Source organism: Mustela nivalis (genome assembly GCF_964662115.1).
Source record: "Mustela nivalis genome assembly, chromosome: X".
Lineage (NCBI taxonomy): Eukaryota > Metazoa > Chordata > Mammalia > Carnivora > Mustelidae > Mustela > Mustela nivalis.
This window is the reverse complement of record NC_139040.1, coordinates 15,581,820-15,598,874: the sequence shown is the minus strand read 5'-3', so window position 1 is coordinate 15,598,874 and position 17,055 is coordinate 15,581,820. Positions and strand designations below refer to the sequence as shown.

Sequence of the window (17,055 nt, the reverse complement as noted above, 5' to 3'; positions counted from 1 at the left end):
GTCCCCACTCTGGTTTCTGCTACTCTTCCTAAAGAGAGTGATCTCTATTAATGGTTTGACGTGTTTATTGTTTTGTTTGTTTTTTTTTTAAAGATTTTATTTATTTATTTGACAGGCAGAGACCCCAAGTAGGCAGAGAGGCAGGCAGAGAGAGAGAGAGAGAGAGAGAGAGAGAGAGAGAGGAGGAAGCAGTCTTCCCTGCAGAGCAGAGAGCCCGATGCGGGGCTCGATCCCAGGACTCTGGGATCATGACCTGAGCTGAAGTCAGAGGCTTTAACCCACTGAGCCACCCAGGCGCCCCGACGTGTTTATTGTTGATTACAGCTAGTGTTTTCACTTAGGTTCAGGTTTATAATTTGGGAGAATTGTGTCTTTGACAAGACCGATGTATGTGCATTCTCGTTTCTTTTGTTGGTTGGAGTATAACTTCTATCCTGAGATACATCAATCTTAACGACCAGATACAGTTTTAAACCTTTCTCCGTTCTTGTAACCACTGCCCCAGGCTCAGCTACAGAAGGTTTCCATCACTCCCCGAAGAAGCTTCTTGCGGCTTCCTGCAATCCCTTCCTCCCCTGCAGGTAACGGCGGTCTGACTTTTGTCACCACTGGGGTCATAGGATCAAAATGGTGCTTCCAAAAGAGAAGTCAGACAGTGGATTGCTAGCACTGTCTAGGGGCCTGTGATCTAGCCCTGAGAGATCTGGCCGGGGGGAGGGGTGACAGAAGGGGAAAAGTCATGGTCCTAAGTTATCAAGAGTCATGAGGATGGTCCTTGGAAAAAAGGTGACTGGAGAATGTGAATGAGGGATGGGGTGGGTCAAGAACAGTGGCCTCTTAGCCAACAGCTTGGAGGTGAGGGGGCGCGGGTCGGCAAGCTATGGCGAGAATCAGTTTCTCCAGTCAGGATTGTAACGAGCTGTGACTGGATCCCGAAGGGGCTCTGAATCCTCCAAGCTAGAGTGTGTACATTTTTCCTGGGATGAAGAAACAGAAGACAGTTGAAGAGCAAGGGCGCCGGGTTTGTCTGTGTGCTTATTTGGTGATTATTCCAAATAATCCCCTGGGGGGAGGGAACCCAGGAGCTGTGGGAGAAATTGCCTCGTTTTGCATTAGTGCTGACCACTTGAGAGCTCTCGGCCTTGAGGTTGGGGTTGGGGTGGGAGGGACGGCAGAAGGGCAGGGCACATGGAGGGAAAGGGCAAATCCTGTCCTCCTCAGCCTGCTGGTGCTTCAGGAAGAGAATTAGGAAGAGCTCTGTGGGGCAGAGCTCTTCGTTTCCCAGAGTGCACAGACATGGCTGCTTCCCAGAGAAGGGCAGGATTCAAGGACCCTCCCTATGGGGGACCCTCTGTATGACCGGTCTGAAGACAGGACCCCCCTGATTTAAGTCCTTCAGTGAAAACCTCTTTGTAAACATGGCCTCCCGTTCCCTTTTGCAGAGAGCATAAATGAGAGATCCAGGCAGTCCCTTTGTGTGTGTTCTGGAAGGTCAGAACACACTCTCTCCAGGATACAATGTTCTAAAGGGTGATTAGGTTCCCAGATCTTCCTTCTCAGGAAAGCCTTTTTAACCCTTAATGTTGCTTAATCAGGGAGCTATTGTGTTTGTTATTGTTTCTATGGGGAAATGGATTTGGGTTTCCAGGGCGGTTTTGTTAAAAACACATCCTTCCCCTCTTCCTCACAACTCCTGGTGGCTAGTGGTCCAGGGGAGTGGTGGGGACACTCTCAGGGCTCCAGTAAGGAGGGTGAAGGACTGAGGTGGCAGTGAGGGTAGGTATAGCTTTTTAAACATACTATTCATGTTTTATTATTTTTTAGTCTTCTTAATTCATTTATTACACACACACACACACACACACACACACACACACACACACATTTTAGAGAGGGAGAGAGAGAGAGGGAGGGAGAGGAGAGACAGAGGGAGAGGGAGAGAGAGAACCTGAGCAGTCTCCATGCCCAACCGGGGCTCGATCTCATGACCCTGAGATCCTGACTTGAGCTGAAATGAGGAGTCGGATGTTTAACCAACTGAGCCCTCCAGGTGCCCCACCATTAACATTTTAGATCGGCCATATTTACACATTCAGTACAGTACCCTCTGGGCACGTGTGGCAGTCGAGCCCTTGAACGGTGGCTAGTCTGAATCAACATGTGCTGTAAGTGTAAATTAAATACTTAGTTTTGAAGACTCAGTACAAAGATACATAAAATATCTCATTAACAATTTTGGGGTCGATTATAAGTTTAAGCAATCATACTCTTCGTATATTGGGTTAAGTAAAATATACTATCACTTTCACCTATTTCTGTTTTTTTTTAAAATGTGGCTACTTAAAAATATAAAAGGACATATGTGGCTTGACTATATTTCTGTTAGCAGTGTTAGTGTATATTCTTTCTTAAGATATTTATGACGTTCATGTCCTAGAAACTATTTGCTAAGGAGGCTCTTTTCTCTTGAAGTTCTGTTTAAAATTAACACCATAATGGACTCATTTGTGCATGAAAGGTTATCATACTGTTCAGAGTCGATGGGTTGATAACCCTTGGCCTTGGAGCAAAATATGAAAGCATCCCATTCTTGTTTGAATTGAAAGCCAGTTCGGTAGCTTACACTTTTGGATACAGTTGGTGATCCAACTGGTTGGGTTAGAAGTGCTTTCCTGGGCTCAGTACAATAGAATATATGTGTGAACGCCTAATGTAAGCACAGGAATGCAGAATTCTGTTTGTAATATGTGCTTGCCAGTGGCCCTACATGTTGCATGCTTTTAGTGTTATTAGAAATATGTGACATAGCCCTGATTCGATTTATAGAGCTTCTTGGCCCAAGAATCCTTCGGAACAGCATTCATCAAGAAAAGTAGGATAAAGGATAAATTCTCCAGCTTGGCATAGTATAAAACCCAAGAAACAAAGGGGGTTTGTATCCCTGCTCTTACTGAAGGCATTCTCCGTGTTTCCTAGCAGAGCCCTCGTCTTATATCATGGGGTGTCATCAGAAGCATTAAAAGGTTGGGGGACGTCCAGGTCCACATGATAGGAGAACTCCCATGATTATTCCTCTCTCTAACCTCGGTCCTCCTGATGTGGGTTATTATTATTTTTTGCCACTGTAAAGACTCCCCTTTATGGAAGAAATAGCAATGTTCAAATCTGAGTCTGGAAGAAAGTGCTTTTTACAGATATGATTGGCCTTTATAACTACTTTCTTATAGTCGTGGACAGTAATGCAGTTGCTTTCTAATAATGGCAGCTGACATTTCTTGAGTAAATTAGCCTATGTACAGGGCAATGTGCCAATGACTGAAGAGCACATAACTCCATTTCTCTTCCCAACCAGCCTAACTCAGAGAAACTCGGGGCCAGAGCTTGCTTATAATGCAGCCGAATAGTAACCCGGGTCTGTCTGTATTCAAGCCTTCAGTAAATGAGCCACTTTGCTTTTCCTCCAGTCATGGGAGAGCTTTCCTTTTAATAACTTCCCACTGGTATTTTCTCATTATGATGTACGTGCTGGAGCCATGTTTTTTAGACAGAATTATCATGCTCTTATTTATAGTTGAGCGAGCACTCAATGAATGAAAATTATTACTGCCAGAGTTACTAGTTTTATTTATTTATTTTTTTTCCTGACTGTTTCTAGGTGAATATTGTGGTGCTCTCATTTGTGAAATGGTTTGGGTTTTGATGTTCCCCGGGTTCTGCCTTTACCTAGGACGGTGTGTGGAGCTGGTGGAGATCATGGAGGTAGGGGCTCTTTGTTGGGGGTGGAGTCGAGGGCCTGTCCTCCGGGCTGAGTCCACCCTCTAGGAAGACCTGTAGGCCTGAAAAAGCAATGGGCTTGTCTTCGCCCAGCTATTGGCTTCCAGAATCTGATCTGCCACTTTCACTTTAGCAATCTCCTGATACATTTTTTTTTTAATAAGGAAAAGAAAGGTGTTCAAGATACACCACAGTAACTGTTTCATTTCTTCAAATCCATAACCTGTGTGGAGGCAGAGTGGTTTTGTAGAAGCCTGGAAGGCTCCAGAACCACCTTTGCCCTGTTTTATGCATCAGCCTGGGCCTTACCGAATGGTACCTTTTTCATTCCCTTCCCATCGCCCAGTCTCCCCGACCCTCAACCCCTGTCATACCCAGGTAGCTTTTATTTCTTCTTGCTTAGTTAGGTTGGGAGAGGTGGATTTCAGAGAAGGAATGGAGATGCCCCCTTCCCCCACCCCACTCAGTCGCTGGGTCTTAACCAGAGAAAAGGTGTATGAAGATTTTCGTGCTGATGTGTCCAACATTGGGAGGAAAAATGGAGTGCCATTTCTTAAACAGTGTTTGCCTGAAAATACCTGTCATTAATGGCATTTGTTCTCTCATTATCTATGTCCTGCCCTGTAGGTTGAAGAGTTCAGTAAACTTAGTACCAAGAGCCAAGCTCTGGACTTAAATGCTAATGAACAAAAGACTGAAACCATTTATGTTGGTACAAGTGAGGAACAGTACTAGCGAGGAAAGTAAATATGATTTTTCAAGGTCTTAGGATTCACTATATAGCTACTTGGGCCAATTTACTCATGTTTATTCTCTTGGCCCTTGACTATGTTTGGAACTGTTAATACTCCTTCCTTCCAGAAGCTGTCTCTTCTGTATTCTTTCCCTGTCTTCCAAATCTGCTCCCTTGGTCAACGCATCTGACCTCCTTTATGGCTTCCAATATTCTTCCCACACAGATGCCTCTCCATCTTCAGCTTCTTACCCAGGCACCTGTAGCTGACTACAGGGCATCTCCACTTGGCTGTCTGTCCTGCCATCAGCTCATAGTAAGCACGTCAGGAAGACCCTATAGCCCCAAATCTATCCCCTCTTCCACATTTCCCAGCCTTCGGTCACCCAGGGTTGAAAGCCAGGCACTATTCAGCTTTAACCTTGTCCTTCCATTTCTTCTAAGACCTGTCCATCATCCCTTTGAAATGTCTTTTACATATGTTCCTTCAACTCAATTTCCGCTGCCATCACTTGAAGCTGGGTCTTGCTTGACCTTTTGAGCTTTGACCACTGTGGTCTCCCCAGTGCCTCCCAAATTCCTACTCTTCCCCCACTGACTGCTGACTTTCTAAAAACAGCTCGTTTCATCATATTGATCCCTTTCCCCGCCCAAGCTTTCAAAGACTCCCCACGTCTATGGATGCCATCCTAGGCCCACTGGGATCTGCTTCATGCCGTGAGTATAAAACTTATTCCGCATCATTTCCCCACAGGAGCCCTGTGCTTCAGCCACACCTGTCTCTTCTACCCCTGAGTTGGGTCTCCCCATTCCTGATGCCAGCCCTTAGAGCATCAATTAACCAAAGGCGGGTGGGGGAGGGGGGGGCGGAGACACAGAGCCCAGATAGCTGGAGGCTGGGGACGTCATGGGGGGGCGGAGAGAAAGTGAACTGGCAGCATTCCAATAAGGCTGTGACATGAGGGGGTGGATGTGACAGAAGGTGCTTTATTATAAAGATGAAAATTTGCAAAAGGAAGGGGGGTGGGTAGAGTATGACCTTTGGAGGTTGATTAGCCTAACTAGACCAAGATGTGATTTAAATCGGCCTGCAGTTGCCTGGAGGCATGGCTGTGTCCTCAGAAGCCCTGTCTCTCTTAGCGTTTGTCTGTGTCCCAGGGAGCCCGCAGAACTAGACAGTAGACAGCAGGATTGTGGGGGAGAATATCTAGGCTTTCAAACAGCCATGGCATTGGAAAGTGAGGGTCTGTCCTGGTTTATTTCTTGCAGGTGAAAGCTGAGAGTGGGCGGGGCAAAGGTCTCTATTTTTCTTAAAAGTTCACCCATCTGTGTCAACGTTGGGATCTCTACCTCACAGTGATGCTTCTGAGCTGTGTGTTAGAAGTCTGGTTAAGTCTAGGTCCTTTTTACAAAAATCAGTTTCTAAAAAGTGGTCATGGTACATCCTGTCTGGTGGTGTCCCCCCCCCCCACGCCCCGTCACCTACCTGAGGCTAGGGATGTCAGTTTAGGATGTAGCCACAGTCTGCCACTGATTAGATAGATTCATGACCCTGGGCAAGTCACTTCCCTTTTGTAGAGTCAATTTTCTTATCTGTAAAATAAAGGGATTAGACTAGATTATTTCCACTGTTCTTTCCGGAAAAAGTACAGGTCAGACTGTATAACTGAAAGGCATGCAGGGGAATAATTGAGGCATGGAATTCAGGGTGATTTCAAAATTGCTTTAAATTTTAAGAAAAAATGGTTCCTGTCCATGCCTAATGTGCTTTCTTACACACTGACTCCTTACATCAGGGAATGTCACTCCATTTTAGTGGTAAATATCACTCCATCTTGTTGGTGTCATTTCTGTTTGCTGCTAACAGATCAGTGGTTCTCAGCAATGGTTATGTCTGAAGAGTATGGAACTGACCTTGTGTTTCTTTTTTTCTTTTTTAGATTTTTATTTATTTATTTGAGAGAGATAGAGAGTACGGGCGCACGCACACACGGCGTGAGCCAGGGTGGCTCGGGGCGGGTGGCGGCAGAGGGAGAGGGAGAAGCAGGCTTTCCGCTGAGCAGAGAGCCTGATACGGGGCTCCATCCCAGGACCCTGGAATCATGACCTGAGCTGAAGGCAGACACTTAACTGACTGAGCCATGAAGGCTCCTTTCTGTTGGGATTTTCAACAATGAATATAGGTAACTTATATAGTGTAAAAACAAAACAAAACAAAACAAAAACTGCTCATAAAATTTTTTGACAAAATAATTTTTTAAAAAGTCTAGGGGTGCCTTGGTGACTCTTGGTTTTGGCTCAGGTCATGATCTCAGTATGGGGGCTCTGTGCTCAGTAGGGGGTCTGCTACTCTGTCTCCCTCTGCTCCCCCCACCCTACCCCTACTTGTGTGCTGTCTTCTCTCTCTCTCTCTCTCTCAAATAAATAAATTCTCTTTAAAAAATTAGTCTGGAGGAAAGAGATGCTATGTGATCTTTTTAAGTCATGAGTGGCCATTCTACAGTCTCCTCTGTTCAATTCATTCTGTAGTGCGTGGGTGGCTTAGGCTCACTCGGTCCTTGTGTTTTTCCAAGGCCACCTTTGTTAATCTGTATTTTGTGTATGTGTTCGTAAACGTGTCTCCTATCGAAACCCAAAATCTAAACATTTGAACACGTGATCTGCACAGTGGACTTTTTTTTTTCTGATAATAGGTCAATAGCTACAGTTGAAATGGTCTGTAAGTGAGAGAGGTAGCATTTAACACTATATCTGACCGAGTTTGGCAAATTCTTTGCTACTCCAAGTATTTTTTTTCCTTTCGTAACAGGGTAGTTGACTCTCAGAGAAAAGTTACTAAAGTTTGGTTTTTATGTGTTCGCATCCTCTGGCAAAGATCAAATTTCTTTTGATCATATGCTTTCAGGTGAGGGGTGTGCTACTTCATAATTTCATCCTGATTCTCTGGGGTAAGAACTGAAAACTCATAAATGCATTTTGCAGATATTTTAGACTAGTCTTTAGGATAACAATCCTATCCACTAAAAAATCCTACTAAAATCCTACCCGCTAAAAAAAAATAAACCAACCTCATACTTCTAAAGAGATAGGTGACACAAAATCATGAATTTTGTGTCAGTAGACTCAAACTGTGAATTATATCTTTGCCCAGTTTACTTAAAAATAGGTGTTCATGGTGGCACCTGGGTGGCTCAGTGGGTTAAATGTCTGACTTTGGCTCAGGATTAGGCCCCACATCGGGCTCTGTGCCTAGTGGGGAGACTGCTTGAGGATTCTCCCTCTCCTTCTGCCCCTCCCCGTGCTCGTGCTCTCTCTGTCTCTGTCTCTCTCAAATAAAAACATACAATCTTTTAACAAAATAGACACTCATTAGGGCCTTAGCCGTCTGCTGGGAAAACAGTCCTGTAGGCTACAGACTGTCAAATACCTTTCTGCAGTGTACCAGGGGGGCAATTTTGTAAGAACTTTTTTTTTTTTTTTTAACAAGTAGAGGACTCAAATAAGCCAGAATTTTTTGTGTGGTCATGACTGGTAGTATTTCCTGAAGCACGTGGATGGAAATTAATTGGTGGACTGAAACACAGAATGGTAGCATTCAGGGTTCTCAGGGAGAGAACTGATTTAGTCAAATAAACACACTTTGAGCCTTTTAGCAAGTTCTGGACATTACATGCCTCTGGGGAAGAGACTTTGACAATTAGGAATCCAAGAGAACTGAATATTCTTAAAACCAGTAATTTTATAAGAAAAGGCTATATTAGTAATGCAGAATGATAGACCACCTCTTTTGGACCTGAAAGTCTATCAGTACCTTCAGTACCCCGAAAGTGAAATCAGTCTAAATCGTGAGTTTTGAGGGGGAAAAGATGTCAGGGTTAGAAAATATAATACCAGGAGAAAGTTTTAAAGGACATGCAAGAGGCAAGACAATTTCACTCTTTTAATGGTGCGGTGTCTTCCTAGTGTGTATGTAGTTCACCATTTTAACAAGCTCGTTTCTAAGTGTGTGGCCTGTAAATACAATTTAAAAAGAAGTTTGAATGTTTTAAGGTGGTTCGGCTATCACAGGGGTCTGTTTACATAGGAGGGCAAGAAGACCTTGTCTTCTCTCTCTCAGAATTAGAGTCTGTTTTCGTTGTGAGAAGAAAACTGCAGAAGTTTAAAAGTTTTAACTCGTATAGATATTCCATATAAGGCTAAGGGCAAAGACCAAGGGAAAAGTCATCTGTCTCCTCAAGAGACAGAGTTGATTGGAAAAGCAGGGCTTCCTACTCTCCATGTCATTCCGTCTCGCTGTCCGTTTACCAACGCGAGAACGGTATGCGATGACAAAGTTGATAGAACGTCAGATGGGAGAAGAGAGTAAGTTGGTTAAAAAATGCGGTGGAAATTGATTTAGTCCGATTGTCGGAGTCACTGCACACCCAGTTTGCCCGCAACTTGCGGAGGAGAGCAGATGGAAAAAAGGAAAACAGTTTATCTTTCAACAGGAGAAATGGTGGCCCTGCTAAATTTAAACCCTTTGGCTTTAACTTGCGACATCTGGGGAAATACTCAAATCCATTAATCATCTGCTTTGTAACCACCTCGAAGAAGAGCCCAAAGTCCAGGATGGCCCTCTGTATGGGATTATGAAGGGCAAATATTACCACGCTGATTTCATTTCCTTTAATAAAAGATTAAAAAAAAAAGTCTTGTCAAGGAGAGGGAAGTAATGCATATTGTCTCCTTTTTATTCATCACGAAAGGCTTACTAACAAGCTACATAGACTTGGGCAGAGCAGAACTATTACTTTTCAGGGGAATGTCCAAGTAGGCTTTCAGGTGTGTGTGCCCAAAATGGGTCGGTGCAGTGGCTCAGCAGGAAGGCAGAGGGACACAGCCATCATGCCCTTCCAGTGAGAGAGCTCGGCTTGTGACAAGCTATAGTTCTGCTCTTTGAGACAATTCCCCACTATTCCCTTTCCATAGCTCTCACCCTAGAGAATTGGAATTACTCATTTCTTTCTTTTTTTTAAAATTTATTTGATAGAGAGAGAGAGAGAGAGAGAGAGAGATCACAAGTAGGCAGAGAGGCAGGCAGAGAGAGAGAGAGGGAAGCAGGCTCCCCGCTGAGCAGAGAGCCGGATGCGGGGCTCGATCCCAGGACCCTGAAATCATGGCCTGAGCCAAAGGCAGCGGCTTAACCCACTGAGCCACCCAGGCGCCCCTATTTCTTGATTGATAAGTATTCCATTTACATAGTTTTTAGGGGGGCCCTTGTCTTGTGGAAGGTTAGCTGCAGCTGTCCTAAGTATGTTTTTCAGTTACCTTTGAGGGGGAGAATAACAGCCTGTTCATTAAGTTTGCACGTGAGGCTAAGTCTAACAAGGTCATTTATATTTTGGAAAAGGCTTAAGAGTGCCCTTTAAAGATGGTGCAGGACTTTTCCCGAAGGGCTCTAGTGCCACTCCCACATCCCCTTCAAGGACAGTTCATCTGCTTTTATCTTTGTGACTTGTTTATACTTCCTGGCATGATTTCGAGGGAGGGAAGAGTTCTCTTGTTTAAAAAAAAAAAAGTAAAAATAAATAAAAATCAATGAATCAGAGAATGGTCTGGCCAAAATGAGATGAAGTTCAGGAGGGACGAGTGTTAGGATGGGGACATGTCGGGGAGCAGCTAAATGACACCCCCTCCTTTCCCTCCTCCATTGAAACCAATGATGAAGTAAGACACAGGAGCCAGCCAGAGCTCTAAATAGTGGCCATTTTCCTGACAAAGGCTGAACTGGAGGACATAGCCTAGGCGTGTGTTCCCAAAAGTTTCCCCAAAGTGTTCACACTTTGCTAGACCTCCCCTATAGGTCTGTTGTAGGGGCAGAGCTTACCCCTTAAGCAACATATGTCGGAACATACCAGAAAATTAGAAGGAGTTTCAGCAACAGGCCTGTAGGGAGCATGCCAGTTTCCTGTTGCCAAACCCAGTGGTCAGATAAGAAGATGGAAGGAAGGTGGCAGAGGAGAGCGGAGAGTATTTCTTTTAGGCTTGGCCCTTCTGGGGAAGGGAGGGGATATTCTCTCCTTTCTGTGGTGATCTGAGGAGGGGAAAGAAATAGCTAGTAGCTAGTCAGTAGAGCTGGGCTAGAACCCAAGGCACTGATAGACCAAAAGGCCCATTCTTTCTCTGTTGATATTCAAAGACGTTTTCAGTTGACTATACAAATTTCAACCAGACCTGAATTAAAATATTTATTAAGATGTGAGGTGTTTCCTTTCTGTAAGTGAGATTTATATAATGGTATGGAATTAGAAGATATGAAAACTCAAAGGGACCTTAGAATTGGTTTTTCAGCCCTTTCACTGCTTGGATGAGGCAACAGCCCCAGTAAGGGGTCACTGACTTCCTCTGGACCAGTTGCTTCGCTAGTTCGTTACAGCTAGGATAGACCAGGGTCTTCTAAGTCCTAGGTCACTGCTCCGCACACCTGACTGGTCTACATTTAGACACAGGGAAAGGAGGTTTCAGTGAAATGAGCTCTGAAAGTTCCATTAAATGTGTGAACTTTTAAGCTGCTATAGCAAGGCTTGTCTACGAGGTGAATGTGTGGAATGTGTGGAATGCGAGAAGATTCTCTAGTATGGAGGTTTAAACAGGTAGTCTCTAACCTTAGGCTACTTGAGTTCAAATCCTAGCCGTGTCATTTACTAGTTGTTGGATCTGGATGAGTTGCTTATCCTCTCCGAGCCTCAGCGTGTTTATCTGTAAAATAGAAATAAGAGCAGGGGTGGTGGCGGCGCCTGGACCGGGAGGGTACTGTGCTTAGCCCGAGTGAGGTCCTTAGCCTAAGTGAGGTCCTGACATGTTGGCCCAGACACACATTTACCTGTCGTTATCACTCAGCACCACCATCGTCGTCATCACCATCATCATTTGACTTCTGGGAGACTTTTACAACTTGACCTGTGAAGACCCTAAACTCTTTAGGATTTCACTCATCCCAGCTTATCTCTTTGTCCCAACCTCTGTTCCTTCCGTGCCCTGGGCTTGAAGTTTTGTCATCACCTTCTGCTGCTCTCTCTCCTGAGGCCCATGCATGGTCTGTCTGTCACCAGGTCCTATCTTGTTGGTTTGAAATGTTTCGTAGTTAACCTCTTCATTCCCATCCTAATTAGGGCCCTGATGCCCTCAGGCCTAGATTACTAATTCAAGCCCCATAGTTTCTTTTTCCTGACCACAGTTTCTCCTTCCCCAATCTTTCCTCTATGTCACTGCCAGACCGACCTGCCTGAGACCCCCCTGCTTTGATCCCGTCTCCCCGTGCCTTGCAGTCTGTAATGCGTCTGTTGCATCTCTGCTCTCTTGCCTGACTTCCAGGTCCTTCTAGAACATCTCTCTCTAGCCAACAGACATATAATGCCAGCCATACACAAAATGTAACGTTTTCTAGTAGCCATCTTAAGAAATAGAAAGAAACAGGTGAAACTTTTAGTAATGCATTTTATTTAACTGTGAATATTCAAATAAGTGTAACTCCAGAGTGTGACTCCCTGCCACTACCCCCCCAACAAGACCTACTTACGTCTTCTTCCTGGTTTAGGAAAACAAAAGAGTGATGGTAATACCATGCCTAATTTGTAGGGTTGCCCTACACAAATGGGAAATGGGAAAGTGCTTGGCAAGCTGCAAAGCTCCATAAGAATGTATGGAACTCATCATCACGAGTCAAGGCTTTATGGACATGAGAGTAGGATACCTTTGGAGTAAGTTGAAAGACTGTATTAAGAAGGTAAATGGCAGTGTGGGGTGCCTGGCTGGCTCAGTCAGGGGAGTGTGCGACTCTTGATCTCAGGGTTTTGAGTTCGATTCTACATTGGATGTAGAGATGACGCCGAAATAAAATCTTAAAAAAAAAGAAGGTAAATGGGCTGTCCTGAATTCATTTATTACAAAAAGTCAACTCCAAACAATGAAGAATAAAATGAGAATGAGAATGAGGAATATAAACATCTACTTTCTGCCACTAGCTCTTTATAATTACCTTTTGGGAAGAGATTTGTCACATGAATAAAGTTCTGTAAATATTGAGATTAACTCGTTGGCTTTTTCCCCTTCAGCATTGTGAGGAATGTGTTTGGGGACATTTGGTTTTTCTCTTGAAGGAGCTAGACTGCTCCCAAGATGGTTATTGCTTTGGAGAGTACATGTGGTCCCCACACTTTGTGGTTCCAAGATGGGAGGAGCATCCAGATTTCTTGTACTGCAACGAAATTGTGTATTATTCACTGCAAAGATTTGGAATTGACCTAAAAACAATGCCAGTGATTCAGGTGCAGAAACAATTAGTAAAATGCTTTCAATTCATAGTATGAAGGGAAACTCAAAGGACAGTTATTCCGACAGATTGATTCGTAAGACGATGAACAATCAGGATACATTATTTTACATTTAGATGAGTTATAGTGTGCTTGCTTAAGTGGTACCCTTTCCCAAATCAAGTGTCTGTTAATTTTTCTGGTCATGCCTTGAACTGCTTTGTGGCTCCCAGAAGTTCAAGGCTCGCTGTAGATGTCATGCCGGGTTTACGGTGTGGAAGGAAGATTGCTCAGTGAAGTTAACTCCAGAAAAGAAGTCAGCTTTATAAAGTGACTGGGTGAGTGGCGGACCATTCTCAGGTTTGCCCAGGCTACAAAGCTCAACCCAATGGACAACCTTTCTCCCTCACCCCGCCCTTCTGATTAGCTCCTAAGACCTTAGGACTCCTCCTCTGAAATACTTCATTCCTTGGCAGCCTCCTCTCCCCGCCCACCACTCCCCCCCCCCCCCCCCGCTCTTGTTCAGGCTTTCATCACTCTTCCCATAAATTATTGCAGCAGTTTCCAAACCAGTTTCCCTGCTTTGAGCTTCAGTCTCCCCTCCACTCCCCAATTTATTCTTCAGTTCCCCAGCGGAACGATCTTACTAAAATCCAGATCTGATCGTGCCACTCCCCTAATTAAAAACCTCAAGTCATTCCCAGAGCCAACAGATAAAATCCAAACTACCCAGCACAATGTACAAAGCACCGAACAGTCAGGGCCCTGCTTATCAGCCTTGCCTCCTGTCGTGTACCCAGAACAATGGTAATCAAAGTACTTGCAGTTCCCCATGAAGCCCAAGCCTTTTATGGATGCTCAGTTCTCCTTGGTGTGCCCCTCCATTCCCACCGTCAGGGCGAGACGCCCCATGCTCTTCTGCAGATGCCCCATGTTGGGTGAGAAACCCTCCCCGCCTTTCTGGCCACTTGTCCCTTCAGCCTCCAGAACTGCGTTTCTCATTCCTCTGTGGCAGAAGCCCCTCAAGAGCTGAGCCCTTTGCATATCCTCAGCACGTATGGGGCCTGTGCAAATGTGCTGACTGAAGGACAGAATTGGGGTTGTCCCTCCTGACTGCAGAACCTTTCTCTTCCACCATGAAGAAGAAAGCTTATTTTTGAATTCAGTGTGATTTGTAACCTGCTGTTATTCGTAGGTATTTGGTGAGGGCAGTTTGCACCACAGGCTTTCTTTTAAGTCAAGTTGAGTTTGTCTAAGCCGGTAAGATTTTCTTGGGGCCATAAGGAATTATTCTTGGGCTCTATTCCCTGGGCGCTGGAAGTCATAGCTACAGTGTGGCCAAAGGATATGTAGAAAAGTTTTACCTCTAGATCCTTTGCTCTAGAGGATTTGTTAGGAGTCTCTTTAATTTCACAGACTCCCAGACTATTGGACTGGACTGGATCATAACCAGGTTCTGGACTGTTTGGACACAAGGGGCACCATTCTCACAGATCGGAACGGGAATGAGTCCTCCCTCTGGTTGTGTTTTGCGCAGCCTCCCACAGTGTCCCTGCTTGCCTAACCCTCTTCATTTGCAGAGAATACAATTTAGGTCCTCAGAGCCAATGGTTTCACTGCGGGTCATGCAGACCCTGCCCCCTTGCTGTCTCCCACTCATCCTGACCGAGACTGCTTCTGGAGACTGGGGAAACTAGCAAAGAAGATCTAGCGTTTGCTATAGTTGTGTGGCTCATGGATAGGATGCCTCCAGATAAACATGACATTTAAATGCTTTACTTTATCGCTTATTATTTGCTTTTGCTTCCACTTCCAGCTGTTCTGGCGCAATTGGCATGACTTCAGCCTTCAGCATCTCACACTGATGCCTGCGGGGTTACTAAGACTCAAGGAGCCATTCCTCCCACCAAGTGCCCGAGCTGTGCTATTTGCTCTCTCCCTGGCTGGCCTCCTCCTCTCTGACCTGGTCTTAGCTGCCAAGTCTTCATTTGGCTTTTCTTCTTAGCATTTGGTGCTGCTTTGCTTTTATGGCCGTGACCGACCAGTCACCGTGATCATTCCCTTCTCTTCTACCAGCCATTCAGTCACAGCATGTTGGCTGCTGACCTTGGGTCTTTGATTCTTGGCTGGGTACCAGGGGTTGCTGCTTCTTTGCCAAGACACGTAAAATTTCTTTCTCCCCATTTTTCTAGATTTGGGGCTTTCTGAATGTTTGAAGATGCCAGAAGGGTTGTGTCCAAAGAGTTGTGGCTCTATTCTTAGAATTGCCCCTTGGCTCTTATTTAAAGTGAAAATATTGTTTGAGAGGAAGTCTTGGTTAGAAAAGTTCAAGGAGATCAGACACTCAAAGAGCGAGTTGTCTCTGTCAAGGACATGCTCATCATCCTTGTCAAAGTATTATAAATACTGAGGTGTTTGGGTAGGTTCAATTGGACCCGAACAGAAGATCAGACGAATGCACGTTTGCATCTTTGCTGTTGGTCATTAATGCTGACAGATCTTTCTGAAACTGATTGCTTGCTTTAGTTCCACTTGGTCAGTCAAGACATAGAATAGAATTAGATCAAGGAACTATTAATTTGTTAGAGGTTTGATACTTGCAGTTTATATTTTGTTCATTGTATAATCGGGAATTTCTTTGTAAATGTTTGGTTTCAGGCTGGTTGGAAGGAAAATCACGCAACATTCATGAGTGAACTAAAAAATCTTCAGGCTTCTGGACTGACTACTCTTGGTCAGGCTCTAAGATCCTCATTTGATTTGTTAAATCTCAATAGATTAATATCTGGAATAGACAATTATGGACAGGTAAAAAAAACTTTGAGTGAGTATAGCTAATTTATTTTGGTGACTTGGGGCAAGAGTTAAAATTGGGCGTGGTTATGGAGTTTTCTGCTACTTTTCACAACTGCCGAAAGGAAGTCCGTATCTTTTAAATATCTGCTTTAAAAAAGATCCCTCTTTCGGGGTTGGGGGGGTCCTTCTTTGTGGCTTGATCATAACATATGTTGTGAAAATTGCCTCCCCATCATATCATCAGATATCTGAGAATGGGATGAACAAATTGCTGAGAAATATTGGAATGAGGCCATTAAAGCGAAATTTTCAGTGTCCTGAACTCCCTCATCTCTTCCCAATTCAATGGAAAAGCCCTAGAATAAGAGAAAGGCAAGATAGCATCTGGTGCTCCTGCTGTCCTTACTCTAGAAAACTCTGTGCACGATAACCCAGAGTCACTGTCCTCATCCCAGAGCATAATAAGTCACTACTGTCCCCCAATCCATGCCAGAATTTTGACTCAGGCGAATGGATTCACGGGTGTGAAGGCTGCTGCCCTTATAATCTCTTTATCTTTCTTTTATGATTACCTGGAAAGGAGTATTTGGATGTTATAGTTTGGGGAGCTCCTGAATGATGTGAATTCCTCAGTTTATTCGGAATGTTACCTCAGCAGGGATCCTTATTTGGAGTCCCACCCACTTCAGTCCCTAATTTTTTCCTTCTTACTTATCCAGGCAAATTTTATCACACACTTGAGACATCCCTGGCAAGGCAAATGTTAAAAAAAAAAAAAAAAGTTTAAATACAATTTTATTACTTTATATGGTTCTAATACTTTTTAAATGTATTTTAGGGGAGAAATCCATTTTTTTTGGAACCATCTATTTTAATTACCATCACAGATGGAAACAAGTTAACAAGTACTGCTGGTGTTCAAGAAGAGGTGAGATTTCTTTCTTTCTTTTTTTTTTTTTTTTTGAGTTTCGTTTAAATGGCAAAGAACATGCCGCTATTTCTGTGGCAGGCCCGCGTTGCCAGTTAAAGAATAAGTTTGATCAAACCTTCTATCTTCGTGAGCCCTGAAAGATTACCGAGTCCATGAAAGAAAAGTGACCCTTTTAACTCTTTCTTCTGTTGCATGGGTTCTTATGATGAAACTTCTCAACTTTTCCCTTATCAGCTTCATCTCCCTTTGAATTCTCCTCTGCCCGGAAGTGAACTAACCAAAGAACCTTTCCGTTGGGATCAAAGGTTATTTGCCCTGGTGTTGCGTTTGCCTGGATTGGCTTCCATGGAACCAGAGCAAGTAGGCAGTGTACCAACTGATGAGTCCGCCATCACACAGATGTGTGAAGTCACAGGAGGTATTGGCAATATCTCATATTTCTAAAGGAAGAATCCAGAACGGCAGGGTATGGTTTCTCTTAAGCACCATATTCTGTCTTGTCTTGCTTTCCTTCAGGATCTTTTAGC

The 17,055-nt window shown here is 44.2% G+C and overlaps 1 protein-coding gene across 4 annotated transcripts in view; it reads left to right on the top strand.

Annotated features, from left to right (window-relative positions):
• LOC309856113 (integrator complex subunit 6-like) overlaps positions 1 to 17,055 on the top strand; it is a 53,957-nt gene that overhangs the window by 7,064 nt on the left and 29,838 nt on the right. For all 4 annotated transcript variants that reach the window (XM_082716865.1, XM_082716864.1, XM_082716863.1 and 1 more), the window contains exons 3-5: positions 15,460 to 15,609; positions 16,436 to 16,525; positions 16,763 to 16,946. In XM_082716865.1, coding sequence (XP_082572991.1) covers positions 15,460 to 15,609; positions 16,436 to 16,525; positions 16,763 to 16,946 — 424 coding nt within the window. The remainder of the gene's footprint in view (positions 1 to 15,459; positions 15,610 to 16,435; positions 16,526 to 16,762; positions 16,947 to 17,055) is intronic.